The sequence below is a fragment of the Nomascus leucogenys genome, chromosome 8 (assembly GCF_006542625.1).
Source record: "Nomascus leucogenys isolate Asia chromosome 8, Asia_NLE_v1, whole genome shotgun sequence".
In the NCBI taxonomy this organism is placed as follows: Eukaryota; Metazoa; Chordata; class Mammalia; order Primates; family Hylobatidae; genus Nomascus; species Nomascus leucogenys.
Window position 1 is genome coordinate 1,914,814 of NC_044388.1, and position 16,164 is coordinate 1,930,977.

General features: G+C 44.6%; 1 protein-coding gene across 5 annotated transcripts in view; it reads left to right on the forward strand.

Moving 5' to 3' along the window:
* LIMA1 (LIM domain and actin binding 1) overlaps positions 1–16,164 on the forward strand; it is a 106,776-nt gene that overhangs the window by 38,135 nt on the left and 52,477 nt on the right. The window contains exon 1 of one of the 5 annotated variants that reach the window (XM_030816586.1): positions 8,249–8,372. The exons of 3 other annotated variants lie outside the window; for them this stretch is intronic. In XM_030816586.1, the coding sequence (XP_030672446.1) occupies positions 8,371–8,372 (2 nt within the window). In that variant the 5' untranslated portion in view covers positions 8,249–8,370. Of the gene's footprint in view, positions 1–8,248; positions 8,373–14,678; positions 14,981–16,164 lie in introns of those variants that run through there. One more of the 5 variants, XM_030816587.1, reaches the window with a different exon arrangement.

Below are 16,164 nucleotides of genomic sequence, written 5' to 3' on the forward strand. Positions count from 1 at the left end.
GTTTGGCTTGGTGGCTCAGTTCCCAGGGCAAGCATCCAGAGAGGGAAGGAGGGAACAAAAGAGGGAGTTCAAAGTTGTGTTGCCTTTTATGACTAGCCTCGGAAGTCATACAGTATCACTTTTACCACATTCACTTCATTAGAAGTGAGTCACTAAAGCTGACTCATTTCGGGGAAGGGCAATTCGACTCCACCTTCTCTGATAGGAGGAATGTCAGAATTTTTTGGACATTTTAAATTTTTTTAATTAAAAAAAAAAAAATGTTGAGACAGGGTTTCACTCTGTCACCCAGGCTGGAGTGCAGTGGTGTGACCACAGCTCACTGCAGCCTCAAACTCCTGGGCTCAAGCAATCCTCCCGCCTCAGCCTTCTGAGTAGCTGGGACTATAGACACGTACCACTGTGCCCGGCCTGGACATGTTTTAAAATCATCCTATATTCTGATTCGTTATGTGTGGATAGAGTCCAGGAAATTATGTTTTTAACAAGTATCCCAGGTAATTTTTACTTTCAGGGAAGTTTAAGAAGCACTGGTAGTGAAAAGGATGGACTTGTGGAGTCAAAGCAGTGAACTTGAAGTGGAATGAGTCGAGTCTAAGATAGGAGATTGAAGCAAAGGATTATGGAAGCCGAACATGAATAAAGGGAATAGGAAAGCAAGCAGTCTGGCATGGAAAAATACAAAAGGGAGATGGAACTGGTGTAATTCATTTAGGGCCAGATGAAAGACCTCGGATGCTCTGCTAAGGGTAGGATTTAGTAAGAAAACCAGGGAATGCAATTGGTTTTCATGTGGGGAGAGTGACATGATCAGACTGGTATTTTAGAAGGAGGCTTCTGGCAACAGTGTAAAGCTATATTAGAAAGGTGAGAGATTGGTAACATGGAGACAATTTATGAGGCTCTCTTGGGAACCCAAGTGAAAGCTGTTGGGGGTCAAGGGGGAACAGGAATAGAGGGAAAGGGAAGGATATCAGACGGTGTTGAGGTATGATTATGGGACTTGGAAACTCCCTGTTCTGCAGAGAAACTTATCCACGTTCTTACCCTTTTCACCCTCCTTAGCCCCACCTGTCTTTAACTAAACTTGGCTTTCCCTTGACATGCATGACATGCATTCTGTGTTTGAGCAGTGGCTGCCTGCTCTTTCTTTTTTTTTTTTTGAGATGGAGTCTCGCTCTGTCACCCAGACTGGAGTGCAATAGTGTGATCTCAGCTCACTGCAACCTCCGCCTCCTGGGTTCAAGCGATTCTCCTGCCTCAGCCTCCCGAGTAGCTGGGATTACAGGCACATGTCACCATGCCTGGCTAATTTTTGTATTTTTAGTAGAGATGGGATTTCATCACATTGGTCAGGCTGGTCTTGAACTCCTGACCTCATGATCTGCCCACCTCGGCCTCCCAAAGTGCTGGGATTACAGGTGTGAGCCACCACGCCCGGCCTGGCTGCCTGCTCCTTCTGCACATGCTTCCCTGAAATATTTTGGGGGCCAGGGTTGCTACTCTCCTATATCTCCAGTACTGTTTCCCATTCATTGTTTCCTGTGCCTGCTTCTGAAGTTCTAGACATGTGCTTTCAGGCTCACATCTAACTATAATGCACTCTTATCCTCCCCTTCATTGCAGTGGCGTGCCAGCCTCCAGGGGACGCTGGCTTCTAGCATCATTTTTTTTTTTTTAGTGTTTCTCACTGGGGGTGCTATAGCATTTGGGGTAAAGCAGATCTTCCCCGTGCAGGATATTCATCATCATGAACCTCGAAATGAACCCATGACACTGTGACAACCAAAAAAGAAAAAAAAAAAGTGATAGGGGAGAAAACCCAACAAGATTCTAACACATCTGTCTAAATGTCCTCCACATCAGTGACCTGTCTGATACTTTGGGCTCATAATTTCTTTTCTTTCTCTCTCTCTCTCTCTTTTTTTTTTTTTTTTTTTTTTTTTTTTTTTTTTTTTTTTTTTTGAGACAGGGTCATACTCTGTCGCCCAGGCTGGAGTGCAGTGGTGCAATTATGGTTCACTGCAGACTTGACCTCCCAGGCTCAAGCAGTCCTCCTGCCTCAGCCTCTCAAGTAGCTGGGACCACAGGCATGCACCACCATGCCCATCTAATTTTTTATTTTTGTAAAGACAGCATCTCACTATGTTGCCCAGGCTGGTCTTGAACTCCTGGATTCAAGAGATCCTCCTGCCTCAGCCTCCCAAAGTGCTGGGATTACAGGTGTGAACCACTGCACCCGACCTGGACTCATAATTTCTTGATCTTCCCTGTTTCTGCAACCTGCATGTTGTCTCCCATGCCTCTGCCTCCAGTCTCAACCTGTCATCACTCGGAATCCTTCTCTGAAATGGTGCATTTGGAGAACCTACTGTTTGATTGGAGCCTCCTGTTTTTCTACTTGTTTAACTCTTATTCCCAGTGACCCTGTGTTTTGTGTTTTGACTTCACCAGAACACCCAGCCCTGGATGTTAGTCCTCTTCCTGGCCTCACTTTCTTCCTTGCCCAACTCGGTCACTTCGGTGAGGCTCTCACCTCTTCCCCAGTGCCTTTCTCACCACTCTATTCTGTCATTGTCCAGCCCAGCCAGTTCTCATTAGGATTTGGGTCCTATAGTAGCACTAAGGAGAGTTAAGAAGTTGGAAAAGGCTTCATCTTTAGGGCCTGCTTAATCTTGTAGAGAGAAAGTGCAGAGGGATCTCACAGGTCCTTCTCATGGTATACTGGGTTCACTGTCTTTTCTCCATGAAGGCTGAAAGGATTGCAAAACTATCAATCCTGAACCCGTTAATTAGAATCAGTGTGCCAGGCACCATGCTAGACCCTTGATAGAAACACATACTATTTTGGCCGGGCACACTGGCTCATGCCTGTAATCTCAGCACTTTGGGAGGCCATGGCAGGTGCATGGATCATTTGAGGTCAGGAGTTCAAGACAAGCCTGCCCAACACGGTGAAACCCCATCTCTACTAAAAATACAAAAAAATGGCTGGGCGTGATGGCTCACGCCTGTAATCCCAGTACTTTCGGAGGCTGAGGCAGGCAGATCATGAGGTCAGGAGTTCAAGACCAGCCTGGCCAACATGGTGAAACCCTGTCTCTACTAAAAAATACAAAAATTAGCTTCGTGGCCCGCACCTGTAATCCCAGCTACTCGGGAGGCTGAGGCAAGAGAATTGCTTAACTGGGACCCGGGGGGCGGAGGTTGCAGTGAGCCGAGATCACGCCACTGCACTCCAGCCTGGGCTATAGAGCGAGACTCTGTCTCAAAAAATAATAATAATACAAAAAAATACAAAAATTTAGCTGGGCGGTGGTGGTGTGCGCCCGTAATCCCAGCTACTTGGGAGGCTGAGGTGGAAGAATCACTGGAGCCTGGGAGGCGGAGGTTACGCCACTGCACTCCAGCCTGGGCAACAAAGTGAGACTCCGTCTCAGAAAAAAATAAAATAAAATAAATATATACTATTTTGAATCCTAACAAAAACAAACTATATGAGGAAGGGGCTTTACCCCTCTTTTATAGTTGAGAAAACTGAGGTAAAGGAAATAACCTGCTCAAGTTAATATTTGAGTTTGCTCCTGTCACATATTTTTCTTCTGATGTGCTTAACATATGGAACTGGTTTGGAAAGATGAATAGAGTTATTTGGTAGGCTTGGAGAATGCTGGAGACATTCCAGAGGATGGGGAGCAACAGGAGGTAAAGGCATAGAAGTAGGACAGGTGGTGGTGTATACTGAAGGGAGTGAAAACCAGGGAATCAGCCTGGATTCCTGTTCTAGGTTTTATACTCAGTGGAAACACGTTGCTAATATTACTTAAGGTTTGTAAGGTTCACTCACTGTAGCTTCCCAAAGAAGACTGCAGGACTATTTTCTGAGATCAGTTGAAATCAGGTGCGTTGAGGGAGGTATGGCTGTAGACTACAGGACTATTTTCCACAAAGCATATACTAATATCTGTTTCCAACACCTAGTGGCTTTATATTACGGGGTTTGCAAATAGTGAGTCCTATACAAGCTTAGCTAAAAACAGTAGGAAAACTTAGGAGGTCTCTGATCAGAGATTAATATGAAAGTGGTGTTTGGAGGAAGCTTAATCTAGCTGATGTTTGTAGATAAGTCAGCTTTACTTTCTAATTGTTAACAGGCATTTTGTGTCCATATGTATAGAAGAGTTCTTTTTCTAGCATCAGAGCTTGTGTCCCATGGTCCTTTATAGCTGAAGGCTTATTTCTCTGACGAAGCCTCTATAACAGTCATTAAATTTGAGGTAAGAAGTTCCTATTGATACATCCATTTGAATAGCTAGCTTTGGTTTCACTCACCACTGACTTCAGCATAATATGATCCTTCATTTGATAACAGTTGACACTTTGGGTGGAATTTGTTTGACTCATACATTTTTGGAATTAAAGAGAATCTAGCCTGGTAGTTTTTAAACTATCTTAATTGTGGTCTTCAGAGGAATCTCAGGGCCAGTTCTCCAACAACTGGAACACCCTAAGGGGCTAAGCCCAGGCCCAGATCCCAGGCCCAGCCCTTTAGATTTTCCATTCCAGCGATCCTGCTTTGATCCCTTGTAAAGGTTAGGTTCTATGTAAGACAGCATTTGAAGAGAGGGTTCTGCAGCTAGCAGAGCTTGAAACCACTGATGTGGCTAGCATTTGCCCTACTCCTTTGACAGATTAGGAGCTTGAGGATTAGCAATTATGACTGAAGGTCATACACCAAGATGGTAGAATTGATGAACACAGCACGAAGAGCCCTAACGTAACCCCCTGCCAGCATGCCTCTACCTTATCACAGCTTCTCCTGTTTTTGTTATAACTTTACCCATTCCTAGTTCCAGGAAAGAGGAGGAGGCCGGGTAGAGAGGATCACTTGAGTCCAGAAGCTCAAGGCTGCAGTGAACTATGATTGCACCACTGCCTTCCAGCCTGGGTGACAGAGTGAGAAGTCCCAGCTACTCAGGAGGCTGAGGCAGGAGAATGGCGTGAACCCGCCAGGCGGAGCTTGCAGTGAGCCGAGGTCGCGCCACTGCCCTCCAGCCTGGGTGAAAGAGCGAGACTCCGTCTCAAAAAAAAAAAAAAAAAAGCATTCATATTTAGTTTTCTGTGACTATTCTTCCTTCAATAAGAAAAAAATTGACCTTCAAGTCGGCCTGGTTAACTTCCTCTTCTTTCGCTTCTCTGTAACATTTTAGTGGTGAAATTTTTCCAGAAGAAAATATATTGCCTAAACCTTGGGAGTTTCTGTTTTCCCTTTTTGGCTCAGCATTCCCTTTGCTCTATTTGAGGGCATACAAGCAAGAGTCATGGCTCAGGAACTCTGTTTTCTGGCCTTAGAAAAATTTGAGACACTGTTATTACTCCCCAGATAATTTTAGCGTCCTTCATCAGCTGCCTGCCCCACAGCTGAGCATTAGTGAGCAGTTGCAAGATTAAATTCCTTATGCGAAGAAAAGGAGGCTGGACCACAAAAAAAAAAAAAAATCTGGGAAGGAAAGAGGAACGAGATTTTAATTACAGAAATTTTTTTTTTTTGAGATGGAGTCTCGCTCTGTCGCCCAGGCTGGAGTGCAGTGCTATGATCTCGGCTCACTGCAAGCCCCGCCTCCCGGGTTCATGCCATTCTCCTGCCTCAGCCTCCCCGAGTAGCTGGGACTACGGGCGCCCGCCACCACGCCCGGCTAATTTTTTGTATTTTTAGTAGAGACGGGGTTTCACCGTGGTCTCGATCTCCTGACCTCGTGATCCGCCCGCCTCGGCCTCCCAAAGTGCTGGGATTACAAGCGTGAGCCACCGCGCCCAGCCTAATTACAGAAATTTTATTGTAAATGTTTTATTTTCTCAAATTTGGATCTTCAAAATGGTGCCCCCATTTTGTGTCATTCACATTTTGTGTCAGAAGAATGCTAGTTGCTGTAAGGGCCTCTGAAAAAAGTCTGAGGCCTGAACACTGAATTCAGAAGTATCGAGCCTCAGTCTTGTGGCAATCTAAGAGTACAAAATATAAAAGTACCAGGGATCTAACTTGGAAGAAAGAGGTGGCGTAGAGCCTTTCTCCCTGTTATCTACTATTTAGCAGGAACTTCATTACAAATAAAAGGTGGAGATATTTGAGTAGGGGTTTGAGAACAGGATTGAAGACGCCCTTTGGTGTGTACACCTGGTCTTACAGATGCCTCCATGCTAAAAGGACAGGGCTAAAGATGAGAACTATTTTGATTTTTTTTAAATCTATGTTTCTATTAGACACTAAAGGGAAGGGAACCTCTGAGCTTATTTACTCAACTAACCACAATGTAAATACCTTGCCTTGGAGAACAGTTGGCTAAATATAAACCTGTCTGCCAATTGGTTCTAGTTTTCATATATTGTATTATTGCTGTAATATACTGTAGATGATTATCCAAGGGGTGTGGAAACGCAAGTTCAAGGTCAGTTCTAAGTTCCTTTTTATAATAGCTACAATCCACTGTATCCCTGAATTCTCACTTTTAGGGAATCTCTTAGACAGATATATTAGTACAAGTGGGAAAAATATACGTACAAGGACATTCCCCAAAGCGTTATTTGCAATGGTGAAAAACTGGAAACAATCCAAATGCCCATTAAAGGAATATGGGTGAATTAATTATAATGAAAGAGGATTGCCAAGATTACCAAACACTTCCGTGTTGCTAAATCAAAGGGATGTTTCTTGGCCTTTATCTTACATGAACTCTCACCACTTTTTCCCTCCCACATTTTTGCGTCTCTCGGCTTCTCTGGCAGTCTCATCGTTTTCTTCCTCCCTCTCTGTCTCTTCCTTGTCAGTCTCTCTTATCATCTGTTCTGACTGCTGAAATGTTCGAGTCTCCAGGACTGAGTTCCAGGCCTCTTCTCACACTACACACTGTTTGCAGATGTCATCTACTCCTGTGGCTTTCATACCATTCGTGGGCACACAAGTCCTAAATGCATACAACTAGCTCAGAGCTTTCTTCTGAGCTCTGGACACATGCATCTCATCACTGCTACCACCAAATGGATGTTTTAGTTAACATGGCTAACATTGAACTCTTGATCTTCCCCGTTTCCAGATTTGCTCTTCCTTCACAATTCCTCCTCCCAGGAAGCATTACTTCCATTGACTCAGCTGCCAGAATCATTCTCTCTTCCCCATCTCATTACTACCCTACTGATTCTTCCTCGAAATATATCTCAAATCTATTCACTTTTATCTCTAGTGCCGTTATCTCTGCAGCCCAGCCAGCATTATCTCTCATTAATGCCACCTCCATTCTCAGCCCCCTCCAGTCCATTCTCCACACTCCAGAGCACTCTTTTAAAAACACGAATTGAATCAGTGACCATCCTACCATTAAATTCAAAGTCCTTAGCATGACCTGCATGGCCCATCCCTGCCTCCTGCCTCATCGCCTGCCCTTTCCCCTCTCAGTGAGCTTCTGCAACACTGGAGTTCTTTGTGCACCCTATACACATGAGACACTTTCTTGCCTTGAGGCCTTTGCGCATGGTGTTTATTCTGTTCCTGGAATGCTTTCCTCCCTTCCTTTTGTCTGGCTAACTTCATCTGGCCAAACTTCACATCTCAGCCTACAGGTCATTTTTTCAGCGAGGCACTCCTTTTAAAAATTATTTTATTTTATTTTATTTTGAGATAGAGTCTCACTCCGTTGCCCAGGCTGGAGTGCAGTGGTGCCATCACGACACACTGCATCCTCAAATTCCTGGGCTTAGGTGATCCTCCCACCTCAGCCTCCTGAGTAACTGGGACTACAGGCGCATGCCACCAAGCCCTGCTAGGTTTTTTTTTTTTTTTTTTTTTTAGAGATGGGGTCTCGCCATGTTGCCTAGGCTGTTCTCAAACTCCCAGGCTCAAGCGATTGGCCTGCCTTGGCCTCCCAAAGTGCTGGGATCACAGGCTTGAGCCATCGTACTCATCCATTTGTTTTTAGCTGACAAAGAATAATTTTACATGTGTATGGGGTCCAATGTGATGGTTTTTTGTTTGTTTTTTGAGACAGAGTCTCACTTTATCACCCAGGCTGGAGTGCGGTGGCGCTATCTTGGTTCACTGCAACTTCCTCTTCCCAGGTTCAAGCAATCCTCCCGCCTCAGTCTCCGAGTAGCTGAAACTACAGGTGTGCACCAACGTGCCTGGTGGCTAATTTTTGTCTTTTTAATAGAGACGAGGTTTCTCCATGTTGCCCAGGCCAGTCTTGAACTCCTGGCCTCAAGTGATCTACTCACCTCAGCCTCCTAAAGTGCTGGGATTACAGGCATGAACTACCACATCCAGCCAATGTGATGTTTAATACATGAATACATTGTGGAATTATCAAATCAGGCTAATTAATGTAAGTGAGGCTTTCCTTGATTTCCTCTTCCTTTCTCAATTGTGTTCCTTTGTTATTTAATAATACCCTGTTCTTTTTTTTTTCCAAAGGACTTACCACTGTGTGTGTGTGTGTGTGTGTGTGTGTGTGTGTGTGTATTTGTGTGCTTCTGTTTTTAGTGTCTAAACTGTAAGCGTCTGAGAGCAGATATTATGTCTGTTTTGGTTATTTCTTTCATTACTTTTTCTCTAGTGCTTGGAACATAGTAGACAGCAATAAGTATTTCTTGAATGAACATGTCAGCTTCTCTGAATTTCTCTCTGAAATGGAGAAAGGGAGAAGCAGAATAGTATGTATCACATTATCTCATTTTTGTTACTTAAAACTCAAATATGAGTTGCAAATATTTTCTCCCACTCCATGGGACCTTTTCACTTTGTTGATAATGTTCTTTTTTTTTTTTTTTCATGAGACAGAGCCTCGCTCTGTCACCCAGGCTGGAGTGCAGTGGTATAATCTCAGCTTACTGCAACCTCCGCTTACCAGGTTCAAGTGATTCTCCTTCCTCAGCCTCCTCAATAGCTGGGATTACAGGTGCCCACCACCACGCCCAGCTAATTTTTGTATTTTTAGTAGAGATGGGGTTTTACCATGTTGGCCAGTCTGGTCTTGAATTCCTGACCTCAAGTGATCCACCTGCCTCGGCCTCCCACAGTGCTGGGATTACAGTCATGAGCCACTGCGCCCGGCCTGTTGATAGTGTTCTTTGATGTGCAAAGGTTTTTTTGTGTTTTTTTTGTTTGTTTGTTTTGTTTTGTGTTTTTTGAGATAGAGTCTTGCTCTGTCATCAGGGCTGGAGTGCAGTGGCGCAATCTCGGCTCACTGCAACCTCCGTCTCTTGGGTTCAAATGATTCACCAGCCTCGGCCTCCCAAGTAGCAGGGATTACAGGTGCCCACCACCACACCTGGCTAATTTTTGTGTTTTTAGTAGAGACAAGGTTTCATCATGTTGGCCAGGCTGGTCTTGAACTCCTGACCTCACATGATCCACCCACCTTGGCCTCCCAAAGTGCTGAGATTACAGGTGTGAGCCACCATGCCAAGCCTCAGAAAAATTTTTAATTTTATTGAAGTCTAGTTTGTTTTTTCTTTTGTGCCTGTGCTTTTGGTGTTATATTCCAATAAGGCATTACCAAATCTTGTAATGATGAGATGATCAAAAGATAATAAAAAATTAAAATAACATGAAAAAATAAGAAAAACAAGAATAAGAAAGAAAAACGACAAAAAATAAATTTCAAAAAATCATTGCCAAATCCAATGTCATGAGACTTTTCCCCTATGTTTCAACCAGGAGTTTTACAGTTTTAGCTCTTATAGTTAGGTCTTTGATCCATTTGACTTAATTTTTGTATATGGTAGTCCAATTTCATTTTTTTGCAGGTGGCTATCCAGTTTTCCCAGCACCATTTGTTGAAAAGATTTTCCTTTCCCCACTGGATGGTCTTGGCACACTTGTCAAAAAATTATTTGACCATACATGCAAGGGTTTATTTCTGGGCTGTGTGTTCTGTTCCGTTGGTCTATGTATCTGTCTTTATGCCAGTACCATACTGTTTTGTTTTAACTGTGGTAAAATACACGGTATATAACATAAAATTTACCAGTTTAACCACTTTTTTTTTTTTTTTTTTGAGACCGAGTCTCACTCTGTTGCCCAGGCTGGAGTGCAGTGGTGTGATCTCAGCTTACTGCAACCTCCACCTCCTGGGTTAAAAGGATTCTCATGCCTCAGCCTCTCGAGTTGCTGGGACTATAGGCATGCGCCACCATGCCCAGCTAATCTTTACATTTTTAGTAGAGATGGGGTTTCACCATGTTGGCCAGGCTGGTCTTAAACTCCTGACCTCAGGAGATCTGCCCACCTTGGCCTCCCAAAGTGCTGGGATTACAGGCATGAGCCACTGCACCTGGCCAACCACTTTTAAGAACACAGTTCAGTGGCATTAAGTACATTCATATTATTGTATAATCACTACCACCTTCCCTTTGTCCTTTTTGTTGCTGCACAATATTTCATTATACGTATACATTATAATTTACCACTCCTCTGCTAATGGACATTCAGGTTGTTCTCAGTCTTTTGCTGTTATATTTAATGCTATGATAAATAATCCAATATGAAAATCTTTTTTTAGTGTATCTATAGGATAAATTCTGGGAGCAGAAAGAATTGGTAAATTATAACATTTGTGCTTTTATAATTTTGGCAGATATTAAAGAAGGCATAGACAAAATGCCTTCTATAAAGGTTTTACCAATTTACCTTCCCACCAGCAATGTAAGACAGAATCTGTTTCCCCATACCCTCACCAGTGTCCCATATTAGCCTTTTTTGTTTATTTGTTTGTTTTAAACAGAAGTTTGGTGATACAATCACAGCTCACTGCAGCCTCGAACTCCTGACCTCAAGCAATCCTATCGCCTCCACTTCCCAAAGTGCTGGGATTATAGGCATGAGCTACCCAACCCAACTGCATATTAGCTGTGTGCGTGTGCGTGTGGTGTGTGTGTGTGTGTGTGTGTGTGTGTGTGGTTTTAAGGAGCGGAGAGTGTTTAATAGGCAAGAAAGAAGGAAGAAGCAGCTTCCCCATACAGAGACAGAGGGAGAAGGACTCCAAGCCGAGAAAGGGAACCCCCTCATATTAGCTTTTTAAGAAAATGTTTTCCGGCCAGGTGCGGTGGCTCACGCCTGTGATCCCAGCACTTTGGGAGGCTGAGGCAGGCGGATCCTCTGAGGTCAGGAGTTGGAGACCAGTGTGGCCAACATGGTGAAACCTCATCTCTACTAAAAATACAAAAAAATTAGCCGGGTGTGGTGGTGCATGCCTGTAATCCCAGCTACTTGGGAGGCTGAGGCAGGACAATCACTTGAACCTGGGAGGCAGAGGTTGCAGTGAGCCGAGATCACGCCACTGCACTCCAGCCTGGGCGACAGAGTGAGACTCCATCTCAAAAAAAAAAAAAAAGAAAAAAGAAAATATTTTCCTACTTAATAGGTAAAATGTTCTTAGCATTGTTTGAATTTGCATTTTGAGGTTGAACATCTTTTCTGTGTAAGAGTCATGAGATGTTCTTTTTGTGAACTGTATGTTTTTGTTTTTTTGAGATGGAGTCTGGCTCTGTCACCCAGGCCGGAGTGCAGTGGTGCAATCTCGGCTCACTGCAACCTCCACCTCCTGGGTTCAGGCGATTCTCGTGCCTCAATCTCTCTAGTAGCTGGAATTTCAGGTGCCTGCCACCACGCATGGCTAATTTTTGTATGTTTAGGAGAGACAGGGTTTTGCCAGGTTGGTGGGGCTGGTTTCCAACTCCTGACCTCAGGTGATCCACCCACCTCCATCTCCCAAAGTGCTGGGATTACAGGCGTGAGACACCGCACCCAGCCGTGAATTGTATGTTTATATCTGCCTTTTTATTTATTCAGTTGTCATTTTCCTGTTGATTAGTAGTTATTTATATTCTAGGGAAATTAATTTTTTGTCTGTAATATAAGTTGCAAATATATTTTCAGCTTGTCAATTGAATCATAGCAGTTCCAATCCCACTTTCTTCCTAGTTATGGTCAACGAAGTGCCAGAAATTTTTGGTAGTCCTTTTACCCTACCCCATGAGAGAGTTCTGCTCAATTGCAGAGCCGTACTACATGGTGACTGAGATGCTTGTTAATCTCTGATTATTAAAATTAGACAGTGATAGGATTGGGGGCTGGGCACAGTGGCTCACACCTGTAATCTCAGTACTTTGGGAGGCCAAGGCTGGTGGATCACTTGAGGTCAGGAGTTCAAGACCAGCATGGCAAACTTGGTGAAACCCGTGTCTACTAAAAAAACAAAAATTAGCTGGGCATAGCGGCGCACACCTGTAATCCCAGCTACTCAGGAGAATCACTTGAACCCAGGAGACAGAGGTTGCAGTGAGCCGAGATTATGCCACTACACTCCAGCCTAGGGGACTGAGCAGGACTCCTTCTCAAAAAAAATATAAAAAAAGTGATAGGATTGGAAGACCCTTTATGTAATACTCTTTCTTGGCTGGGCATGGTGGCTCATGCCTGTAATTTCAACACTTTGAGAGGCTAAGACAGGAGGATCACTTGAGCTCAGGAGTTTGAGACCAGCTTGGGCAACATAGCATGACCCTACATCTACTAAAAAAATTTTTTTGAAGTTAGTCAGGTGTGATGGTAGATATCTTTAGACCCAGCTTCTTGCAAGGCTGAGGTAGGAGAATTGCTTGAGTCCTGGAGGTCAAGGCAAGCTACAGGGTCTTACTCTGTAGCTCAGGCTAGAGTACAGTGGTGTGATCGTAGCTCACTGCAGCCTCAACCTCCCTGGCTCAAGGAATCCTCCTATCTCAGCCTCCCCAGTAGCTGGGACTGCAGGCGTGCACCACACCTGGCTAATTTTTGTATTTTTTGTAGAGACAGGGTTTTACTGTGTTGCGCAGTCTGGTCTCAAACTTCTGGGTTCAAGCGATCAGCCCACCTCGGCCTCCCGAAGTGCTGGGATTACAGGTGTGAGCCACTGCACCAGGCCTGAGGCTGCTTTTTTTCTTCTTCTTTTACCTCCTACTCCAAATGCCTCGTGAATTCTGAAATTCTACCTTTAGGCAGAGGACAGTGCCCTTTGAACAGTGCCCTTTTCTAGGGGTGGGGCTGAGTTCTGCTAAGGCAGGCCCAAGGAGAGGCACATAATCTCCACGTGATGGTGCTGACTTCAGTGCATGACTCAGAGGCCTGGAGGAAGCCAGATTAAGGTTGTTCTAGGGCCAGGTGTGGTGGCTCATGCCTGTAATCTCAGCACTTTGGGAGGCCAAGGCAGGCGTATCTCTTGAGGCCAGGAGTTCGAGACAAGCCTGGCCAACATGGTGAAACCCCGTCTCTACTAAAAATGCAAAAATTAGCCAGGTGTAGTGGGGCATGCCTGTAATCCCAGCTACTCGAGAGGCCTAGGGATGAGAATCACTTGAACCCAGGAAGCGGAGGTTGCAGTCAACTGAGATCGCACCACTGCACTCTAGCCTGGGCAACAGAGCAAGACTCTGTCTCAAAAAAAAAAAAAAAAAGGTTGTTCTGGGTGGTCTGGAGATTTGTGCAGCTTGTACCTGCACAAATCTCTGGACCACTTAGTCTTTAAATGGAGAAAACCTGTTCCTCCTTGAAAAGGACTTTAATTTTTTTCTCAGAAGTCTTCCAATCCAAGTAATAAAAATGACAAAATCATAAAAGTAATAACAAATAATTATTTATGAAATCTAAGGTGTCATCAACTATAGCTGTGCCACTATTTTTGCATCTCTAAGAAAAAATGCTGATTAAACTGATCAGTGCTTATTACAAACTTTTCTCACATGTCACTCTTGTGCCTATGTAAAATAATTTTTCCTTAAATGCCAAACATAGTATAATCCTTTAAAAGACATTTTTAAGTGGCATTTAAAACATATAATAATAGTTGTGTGCTGTGGCTCAAGCCTGTAATCCCAGCACTTTGGAAGGCTGAGGCAGGCGGATCACGTGAGGTCAAGAGTTCGAGACCAGCCTGGCCAACATGGTGAAACCCTGTCTTTAGTAAAAATACAAAAATTAGCCGGGCATGGTGGCACATGCCTGTAATCTTAGCTACTTGAGAGGCTGGGGTAGGAGAATGCTTGAACCAGGGAGGCAGAGATTGCAGTGAGCCGAGATTGTGCCATTGCACTCCAGCCTGGGCAACGAGAGCGAAACTCTGTCTCAAACAAAACAAAACCATGTAGTACCATCAAATACTTTTAACTGAGTTAAAATGACAATATCAATAACATACTAAATTCAACATGTACAGGCAATGTGACTATCTCTCAACCATTTGGCTGAGAACAATTGTAAGATATCAGAGGCATAAATATGGGAGGGGAAATGTATATGTTGGAATTAATGCATTGCTGTATGGACTTAACTAATTTCAAAATTTTTTGTTTGTTTGTTTGTTTTTGTTTTTTGAGACGGAGTCTCACTCTGTCGCCCAGGCTGGAGTGCAGTGGCGCAATCTCGGCTCACTGCAAGCTCCGCCTCCTGGGTTCACGCCATTCTCCTGCCTCAGCCTCTCCGAGTAGCTGGGATACAGGGCCCGCCACCACGCCCGGCTAATTTTTTGTATTTTTAGTAGAGATGGGGTTTCACCATGGTCTCGATCTCCTGACCTCGTGATCCACCCGCCTCGGCCTCCCAAAGTGCTGGGATTACAAGCGTGAGCCACTGCGCCCGACCTTCAAAATGTTTTTACACATGATTACATTTAATCTTCCCGGCAATCCTGAAAGTAGATTGTAACTTCTTTCTAGATAGGGAAACTGAGGCTTAGAGAGATTAAGTCACTTGCCGGAGATCACAGTTAATAAGCAGCAAAACTGGGGCTTAAAGCCTAGACTTTCTGCTCTATCCAATTGTTTCAGCATTTGACCTTATCCACGGGGATCTTGTTGTTATATCAGAGCAGATGACTGGAATAGCTGCAGAAGTGAGGTCTGCTCTGATTTACAGCTTCTTCTGATAGAGTTGATTAAAAGCAACTGCTGGCAGAAATAGGTATGCAGACTGTTTTTTTGGGTTTGTTTGTTTTGAATCTCGCTCTGTCACCTGGGCTAGAGTGCAGTGGCATGATCTCAGCTCACTGCAACCTCTGCCTCCCAGGTTTGGGCGATTCTCGTGCCTCAGCCCCCCGAGTAGCTGGAATTATAGGTGTGCGCCACTATGCCTGGCTGATTTTTGTATTTTTAGTAGAGGTGGGGTTTCACCATGCTGGCCAGGCTGGTCTTGAACTCCTGACCTCGGGCGATCCACCCACCTCGGCCTCCCAAAGTGCTGGGATTACAGGCATGAGCCACTTCAGCCAGCCCAGAACTGGTTTTCTTAAAGATTAAAAGTGGCTGGGGGGCTGGGCCTGGTGGCTCATGCCTGTAATCCCAGCATTTGGGGAGGCCGAGGCCAGCAGATCACTTAAGCTCAGGAGTTTGAGACTGGCCTGGTCAACATGGTGAAACCCTGTCTCTACGAAAAATACAAAAAATTAGCCAGATGTGCATCTGTGGTCCCAGCTACTCAGGAGGATGAGGTGGTGGGATCACTTGAGCCCTGGAGGCAGAGGTTGCAGTGTGACAAGATCATGCTACTGAACTTCAGCCTGGGTGACAGAGTGAAATCCCATCTCAAAAAAAAAAAAAAAAAAGGAAGAAGAAAAAAGAAAGTGGCCAGGCTGGTGGCTCATGCCTGTAATCTCAATACTTTAGGAGGCCGAAGCATGAGGATCACTTTAGCTCAGGAGTTTGAGACTAGCCTAGGCAACACGGCAAGACCCCATCTCTACACAAATAAAAAAATTAAGCCAGGTGTGGTGGTGTGCACTTATATAGTCCCAGCCACTCAGGAGGCTGAGACAGGAGGTTCGCTTGAGCCCAGGAGGTCAAGGCTGCAGTGAACCATGATGAACCATGGTTGTACCACTGGATTCCAGCCTGAGCAACAGAGTGAGACCCTGTCTCAAAAAAAAAAAAAAAAAAGAAAAAAAAGCTGGGCACGCACTTTGGGAGGCCGAGGCCAGTGGATCACTTGAGGTCAGGAGTTCGAGACCAGCCTGGCCAACATGGTAAAACCCGATCTCTACTAAAACTACAAAAATTAGCTGGGCATGGTGGTGGGTGCCTGTAATCCCAGCTGCCCTGGAGGCTGAGACAGGAGAATCACTCGAACCTGGGAGGTAGAAGTTGCAGTGA